Here is a 9,018-nt window from a genome sequence, read left to right on the forward strand (position 1 = left end):
TGCCGTTGTCCATAGCTGCTAGTCCCAGATTGAGTGCTTTCCTAGTATTTGCAAAGTAAAGGGCGATGATACAATCCACTTGCAGGCCTCTGATGTGCACCTCTGTTTCACTTTGCCACCCATTACTCTGTGAGGGAACATCCCCCCAGCCCCTGTAGGCCGTCCACATCTTCGTAGAGTACTAGTGCCTGAGACTTTATTCAGTCTGTGGTGGGGCAGAATCAGAGGGCTTACATGCTCTTTGCTTGTAATGTGACTGTTTGTACGTAAATTAATATGCAGGATCCTGTCGAGATGAGAGAAAAAAATGGAGTCAGCGGCCTTCACATGAGTCTTTTGCACTGAATAAGCAATGTTAAAAGCCGAACAAACAGGCTTCATATTTCAGGTACCTCTTGTGCGTTTCCTTGAATGGTTGCTAGTCTGCAAGAAGGAAGAAACAACTGAGTCAGTGTTCAGATATTTATAGGACAATTATTTGACAAAAAATTTTTTATTCTTCTCTGGTGTTTTTGTCTCACAGTCAAGACTGTGTTGAAAAACACCCACACACTCCACCCAGCAGTTTGAACATCTTGGCTTCAATAAAAACAAGAGCCAATACTTCTCATGCCAGAGGATACAAAACTGAATCAATCCATTATTATATTTAACCTCAATGAGCACAAGGACATGTATGCGAGAAGAAAGCCCTCAGGGCCGCAAAACGCAAGAGCGATGTGAGTTTACTCTAAACTCTTAATTCAGGAGGCATGGCAGTTTATCACTTATATTTCTCCATCAGAAAGTCATTTACATACATAAAGACGTTTTACTTTGTAAACAGAGAAAATGAATAACATTTAAAATATGCACAAAAATGTGGCTCTCTGTAAAGCCCATGTTGATTAAAAATACAATTTTTGGACAGAATAATTGTCGTCAACTATATTTAACTTTGCAAATATCAGTACCCTGTTGGGTATAGCAAAGTAAATGTTTCTCATTAATATTCAGTAAAAATAAAGGTCAAATAAAACCGAAGACGCTGCTGGCAACGTGGTTCCACGTGGTGGCGTGGTTTCATGTGGTGAGATGCCTGAGAGGCTGCCAGATGTCAGCAGTATAACAGTTCACTGTTCGCCACACCGAGTTCTGCTTCTAAATGTGAGAGATTCGTGTACGTAATGCGTGCTGCAGTTCACCTTTACGTGTAGCTTTGGACTGGCTGGCAGCCACAGTCGTTAGGTCTGCTGGCAAACCTACATACACACCACCATAGTTCCTGAGAGGAGAGAGGAGGAGAGGTTTTAAAGACCAAGTAGCAATTAAAAACCATAGATGGCATTGATTTTTGTTTTAGTGGATGTTTTTAATAGCATTACCAGTATCCCATCAAACTTACAGACCTCTAAATGAAATTCATTTATCATTTTATTCATTTATTTTTTGAGTTATTGTTCATTTACTTGTTTAAACCTTGCACTTTATTATGAGAATACTGCAAAACAAACTATTTGACATTTTTGCGATCAAAAATTTCAAGTATATTTCATTTCAAGTATAGCCGTCTTAGCAAAGTGCACTCAAGGGCGCTGCAAAGTACCTTCTTTTCTCATCTTCTGCTGAGGGATCTTCTGTCCTGATTGAGAGAATGGGCACAGGTCAGGTCATATGGGAGCAGAGAGGAAATAAAAAAAAATCACAAATATACAAAATAGAGAGAAAGTGCAAACATTGTTCTTTTGCTTAGCCTCAGAAATCTTCAGTATGCTGCTCAAGCCCTGTAGGGAATACTTCTCTGTCAGGAACTTCTATAGACCAAACCTCCAGTTTTATTTCAGGCCTGCTGAACAACAAACTTAAAGTGGTCTCAGGTTTGATGTGGTGGCTGAGCATTAAGATCAAACATGGTAACAACATGAAGCCGATGTGAAGGTTTATTCACTGTGTGCACTATCCCTATGCAAGCCAAGCTGTATCACACTTTTCAGTTTTGTGAGTATATTATTCCCTTAACAGTGTGTCTTGCTCTGTGAGTGTGTGTGCATGAGCTTTTGTGTGGTAGTTTGCTGTGTAGTACAGACATAGATAGCTGTGATTAGCTTCACTGAGTCAATGCTTTACTGTCAGCTCTCATGGGTCCTGTGCTGGCTGTTCAGATGGCTATGAAGGGGAATACACACACTTACACACACAAACACAAACTACAATAAAGCACAAACACACATACACAGTGTTTCCAGGAAATGCTTTGGAAAAAGCTGCCCCTCCCAAAGCTTTTTACTGTATTCTAGATAGCAAAGAAAAGTATATCTTCTGTATTTCAATTAGAATTTAAAAAAACAAAAAAAACAAAGAACAGAACACAAAACTATTTGGGAGCCAAAATAAATTATTTTTAACCAAAAGTATATACAACAAAAGCAGAGTGGTTCGTCTGAAATTAAAATATTTCTGTCACTGTCAACTGGGACAATCCACTACGCAGGAGTATTAGGGCCACATTAGAGGGAAAAATCATTTTAAGAATAAAGTCGTAATTCTATTTTGAGAAAAAAAGTCCAGATTACAGTTATTGTTTGACGACAAACTGTCAAATGTGCTATAAACCTCTACAAAATGCCTTGTGTAAATGACCTAATGAAACAAACTGATCAGCTGTCTTGTGATACAACGTGCATCCTCTTTATTGCACAACGGTGTAACCAACCATACTTTACATTATGCTGCCTAAGATTTTGTTAACTGTTCATCTTTGACTGTAGGAGGAACCCACACAAAAACAGGGAGAACATGTGAAGTCAACACAAAAGGCTCCAGCCAGATGGCAGAGTCAATCTCAGGACCTTATTGTTGTGAGACAACATTGCTAACTACCACACCACTGTGGTGCCCAACTTCACATGTCACATGTAAATCTCCAAAGGTTGATTCTGTTCATCTGGACGTAGCGTTTTCAGTGGGAGACACGCTTTGTCACTCATCCAAGTGACTTCTTCAGTCTCAGCTGACTGCAGGGTTCCCTAATCTTATAAACAGTCAGCTGAGACTGAAGAAGTCACTTGGATGAGTGACAAAACGTGTCTCCCACTGAAAACGTTACGTCCAGATGAACAGAATCAACCTTTGGAAATTTTCTTACCTGTAAGATTGAGCATGCATCAAGACACGTAAATTAAAAAATGTTAACAATGATGATCTTTACTGTCAAACCCTTGCATATTTACCATTGTTAAATGACCCTAAGTGTCAGTGTTAATATACAGCATTGAGGTATAAAGCTAATTTTGTACAGTGTAAAATTTGATGCAAACCTTCAAGGCCTGGAGCCTGCAGAGTTTTAGAAATACTTTAAATAATTAGAAAATGGCTTAAGTACTTACACATCTTTGGAGGCTTCTGCTGGCCCTGAGAACAGATGACAAGCCAGAAGTTAATTTCATTCCATTATGAAATGTACAAGTGGTCAAAGCAGGTGTGTTTCACCAAACTGATAATTAATTTCTTTGCATTTACGATCAGTGAACTGCACAGCAGGTTTTTAATCTACAGTCACTGAATTTGAACTACACACTCACTGAGCACTTTATTAGGAACACCTATGCACCAGCGTCATTCATACATCATTCTCCAATCTGTCAGTCTTGCTGCAAGAGTGCAGTGCAATGTCTCAAGGGTAAAAATCCATGCACCCAATGTGCTACAATGTATTGATTCCTTTATGCTCCCATAAAATATGACAGAACACCACATCACAAACATTGTCTCACACTGGTCTCATGACAAGTCTGGTGGACCTGAGAGTATCTCAAGTCAGCAGATCTGCATTCAGCATAATACTGCTAATATGTCCAGTAGCACAAAGGGAGCATGAATGTGCAGCTGACGATTCTACAAGAGTGATGTAATGCAAATATGTCATTCGAGGAATCCACGCCACAAAGAATAGAGGCTGTTTTGTGAGCAAAACAAGGCCTTGCCTAGTATACTGGCAACTATATTTTTAGATACTTCAATGTGCATAAATAATGCCTACACTACTTCTGTATCTGCCACACTTATCAGACTTACCTTACAAAAATTCAACACTTTATTGGCTTCTTTAATTGCTAGGGTGACGAAAGTGAACCGTTAACTGGCAATATTTTCGGAAGGTGTAGAACGAACCCCTCCCAGCGTAATTATCACGTGCGGTTTCGACAAACGTGAAATTCAACCAGGCATTACAATTGTTATTTGTTGAAGCTGAATGAACTGTTAACCAAAACCACAACTTCTGCCAACTATATTCAAAATGCTTTTGTTGCTTAAACTCAAGTAAACACTGCTGACTACCTAACTGCAATTCCCCTCAGTCACAGCAGATACATTTCCTGTACTGAGAAATGTTGCTGCTGAACAACAGGATGGACCCAATTTAGTGCACCCTGCAGTGACTATGATACAGGATTTACAGAGACGTGGTAATTTTCGGAAATGCTTGAAAAAAAACACACACACACACACACACACACACACACACACACACACACACACACACACACACACACTCAACTCATATCTGTCCATTAAAATAAAAAGCTGCACGATACAGAAGGCACTTAGCTTCATGCAAGGTGAGACAGTTTATTTGTTTGTTTGCTAGTTTTTAAAGGCAACAAAATCCACCTAATTAAAATGTCTAATGTTCAATAATGAACTCAATAAATACAATTTCTTTATAATGTTAATAATTGCACATTTTAATTAGGTGGATTTAATTATCCCAGCCTTTATTTTAAACTAGATTTAGTCTAGTCTAAATTTTGCAAATGAGACAACCTTTTAAGGGACAAGAGACGTTTTTATTTAAAGTCGTTATTTGTTATCAGATGCTTTTAATTTTTTCACTGCATTTCAAAAGGTAATATTTGATATTCATTTCTAATGCCTTAGAACATTTTTCAGCAGCTAACATTTTACAGATCACACATTAAACCTTATACGCAATGTACAACGTTTAAGTACTGGGACAATAACATATATCCAGGAAATGATAGGATATCTCAGAAACACCTGGTTGGAAGTGTGTTAAATCTGGGATACAAGGATCAACTGATTAGAATCTGGTGGTCAAAGATCCTCACTCAACATATTTTTGACTTCCACTCAAATTCATGTGCAAATTGTGACAAATAGAAATGCCTAATATGATCAAATAGAGGTGATGACCGGTGAACTTCTGTGACCTTATAATGTTCTGTAAAAATGCTTTTCTGGCCATTACTCAGGACCATAATTCAGCAACAGAAGATGTGATATTGGCCTTATTTCACATTTAGTCGGATACTGAATTGGTGACACTAATCTTTGGTGCTCACAATAATATTCACAACATCACTGCAAGCTGGTGTTTTATTTATTTACTTACTGAAATCTTTTTGTGGAGGTAGTTGCACACCACCTCAAAGACTTAGTGACCAAAGTTATAACTAATGCTGGATTTATTCATTCATTTTTTTATAACGGCAAATACACAGCATGAACATTCCCAATTTAACAGCATTTACAGCCTATGTTTGAGATGCCTGTGATTCTCATAGCCTTTAAATGAGCTGTTCCAGAAACCAGTTTGGGATGATCTGAGCTTTGTGACATGGCACGTTTACCGGTTGATAACAACCATCGTGATGACTTGATCTACAAAGAGGAACATATTGTAAAATAACTTTGGACATACACTGTATGATGCCTCAGTTGCAGATACCCACTGAGCTCATCTCCATGCTGTTTGACTCTTTTATGGACCGACAACACTTTGTGCTTTGCCAAACTGCAGGCAGTCAACTGAGCTTGATTTGAATTGTAATAACATCATAATGCATTCTGCAGGAGGATAATCGGACTTTTTTCTTGAATGTACAGTTGCACTTTGACAACAGCGGTGGAACAAAAGCCTCAGTTGCGTCCTCCAATTGCTTTTTCATGTTATACCTTATTTTATAAGAGTAGAAATGTACCTTGAAAAGAACACCACAAGAATCACTTGCAATAGTAGAAAATTGGATAATCTACATTACACACAAATAGGCAACAGCACATTTTATCCTCGTAGAGGGAATGCTGACATGACACAGGGGCCTATTCAGTGGCCTGACAAAAGCTCATTCATATCCAAGGCAGCACATCAGGGTGCATAAGACTAGGGACAGGCAATGTGATATAGAACCACTAAAGCCGTCATTTTGAGTTTTGTAAGCAAAATAACAGCTGCACATCAGAGTTCTTAAACTTTATACCTGAAAATGTGCATTTGTAGGTTTGACGTTGTCCCTCACTAAAATCAAAGCAAAGCAAAGTTAATTTTATTGAACTTAATGTTCTCTGTGATGAATACTTGCAGGCTAACGTTCCAGTTACAGGTATATGTGTGTATATATGCAACTTATCACTAACAGAACAAATTATAGGGACAAAATAATTGTTCATAGATTGAAATAATAGGAAATGTAAACAAGAAATGCTTTTATCTTTATTTACAGAAAGCGAAACACTTGATTCTGACCTGGTGTCAGCCTCTATGGACAAATGAGTACAGCCACTAGTCGAAATTGCTAGTGTACTGATTAGGTTCCTGCAAACACACACGCACATTTGCAGAAGCACAAACACACACCGTGCTTTAATAGGTAGTGGTGGGTGAGGTAATCCTGCAGATACTTCAGGAAAATAGTTACCTCAATTTGACTCTGGAGCCCAGAGATTTACTTCGCGAAACTTGAAACATGTCTAAAATCAGCCTACATCGACTAAGAAAGGTGTTTTATGAGGAAAATAACAAACGGAAAAGCACGATAGCCCAGTGAGAGTTGGTAAAATCACGCGATACAGGATTTTTTTTTTCCATTCAAATATGTCCTCCAGGCTTTATGAATGAACCTGGCTGTTGATTAGGCATTTTTAGTGCCGCCTGCTTATAGGGCACAACCAACATCAGTCAAGCGGGAAGACAAAGATGGATGGATGTCAGTGAAATTGCTTGTCTTCCATCCTCAGTGAACCCTTTCAAACAAGCACTAAGATGCTAAGAGAGAAGCTGCTCACTTAGATGTTAACGCCACATTTATGGTGTCAGGAGCCGCGATCTGCATCAAAGCGGCGCATTCTTCAGACCCAGGTGCCTCAGACGTGGGAGATCCTTCGTGATCGATCTGCCACCCATGGCTTCGAGAGACCACCACGGGCATACACACACACAACCCCGCCCCCAAACAAACACACACACACATTCTTTTAAACGCAAGGGCAACCCCGACACACTTCATTGACATTCAAGACATCTTCTCCCATCGCTGCAGATACAGTGGCAACTCTTTCTTTCAAACCCCTCCAACCCCCTCGCCCACCTCACACACACACACGCTCACCCAGTATCGCACACACAAACGGATGTACACAGAGATTCCTGAAACACTCACCCCCTCCTGTGGTGCTGGTGGCTGAGGAATTGCCACAACCCATTTTGCATCGATGCAGCCACCGTCCAAGCTGAGCGGACACGTTTAATGAGTGGATGGACGGGGAGGACAGGAGGGGAATGTACAACACATTGGGAGAAGAGGGGAAAGTGGGCAGGAGAGGTGACAGAGGCACAAAGGGAGGGAAGGTCAAAGGAAATGCCTAGCAGGGACCTCCATTGGTTGTATCCCCCCCTGTCTTCAACCCTTGCGCCTGCCTAATGCGATGCAATGAAGAGCTCAGAGTGAAGTGACAGCATGGCGAGAGACACACACCACACTCACTGACAAGAGAGAACGAGGGAGAGGGGGGAATGAGGGGGGAGAGAGAGAGAAAGATGCTTTACCCTCACATGATTTGCTCTTTTCCTCCACCCTGACAAGGTTGCCCGGGAAACCAGGGGAAAAGGGGCGGAGGGTGGAGTGAGAGCCAACCAATAAGGAGCTTCCTTTATATATAAAGGTGTAAAATAAAAAACTGGAATACATTGAATGGCATCAATATATCAGCATGTTTGTGTGGCATACTGTAAAATTCCCAAAGTGCTCTGTGTATGCTAAAATATAGAGAAGCAATACTTGTGCTTTTTTTACAGAGGCGACACACACGTTCATGCTCACTCGTGACCTAAAGCTTATATACTTGAGCTGCTGGCAATCAGTGAGAATGAGAATATGGAAAAACCTTGGACAGTGAACAAGTGGACCCACAAAGGGTCGTGCATAGGCCTCTTTATAGCCCCGAGTGATTCTCAGAGCATCTCTGTTCTTCATTTCACTCACGATGTATGCGCTTAAAATGCAAGAACAGTCACATGAGTAGAGTATGATGGCAAGAAGCATTACATTAGCACTCTGCACCAGTCAAACCAATTCACACTTTCTGTTAGCGGTGTTATCTATATTATAATGGGAGTCGAGATGTTTAAAATTCAAATGAGAAGTTCCCAGAGGAAAAAAAAGACATCATGAATTCCCTTTCTGTTTTATGCTAGATGGACTCATTTCCAAAGGCCCTTAAACAGGCCTGAGATGCTTCTTATGTGTAGATGAATTGATGTGTGAGACTAATTTTATTCAAATTTCTCATATACAATTACAGGTGTCTAGAACAATAAGAAGACTTTGTGTGGAGTAAAGTCAGTCTTAAACTGTTGTGCACAATCCATTGCAATCTGAAGTAAAATACATTATAGGAAAAATGCTTTTTTGCCTCATGCTTGCTTTTCATGTGCGCTGTGAGAGGACTGATGACACTGCCATCTGTCAGTTCATTGTAAAACTGGCAGCTGGTTAGCTTAACACACTGACTGAAAACGGGAGGAAACAACTATACTGGGGCTCTATCCAAAAGTGGGCTGCAAAAATCACCTTTGGACCTGATTCACCTCCTTACACAGCAAGAGCTGATGGCGTTTGTGAGGACGCAGGGCGTAAGAGATCCCGGGGAATGGTTTGCTGCTACCACAATGAAGGAGTGCAGAATGCCACGGAGCCCCCCCACAGCAGCTTCCACCTGCTTGGATGTACTTCCAAGCTT

At 40.3% G+C, this 9,018-nt stretch overlaps 1 protein-coding gene across 1 annotated transcript; it reads right to left on the bottom strand.

Annotated features, from left to right (window-relative positions):
• Positions 1 to 212: 212 nt before the first annotated feature.
• On the bottom strand, positions 213 to 7,526 carry c25h12orf75 (chromosome 25 C12orf75 homolog). The gene is made up of 6 exons (XM_085357621.1): positions 7,440 to 7,526; positions 3,366 to 3,390; positions 1,586 to 1,621; positions 1,185 to 1,264; positions 393 to 423; positions 213 to 286 (listed from the first exon to the last, which is right to left on the bottom strand). The coding sequence occupies exons 1-5, from the start codon at positions 7,480 to 7,482 to the stop codon at positions 419 to 421; spliced, it is 189 nt and encodes a 62-aa protein (XP_085213747.1). The 5' UTR covers positions 7,483 to 7,526; the 3' UTR covers positions 213 to 286; positions 393 to 418.
• Positions 7,527 to 9,018: the final 1,492 nt, after the last annotated feature.

This window comes from Diplotaxodon limnothrissa, linkage group LG7 (genome assembly GCF_057381915.1).
Source record: "Diplotaxodon limnothrissa isolate DT_005_m linkage group LG7, D_limnothrissa_male_GT1.1, whole genome shotgun sequence".
Taxonomy (NCBI): domain Eukaryota; kingdom Metazoa; phylum Chordata; class Actinopteri; order Cichliformes; family Cichlidae; genus Diplotaxodon; species Diplotaxodon limnothrissa.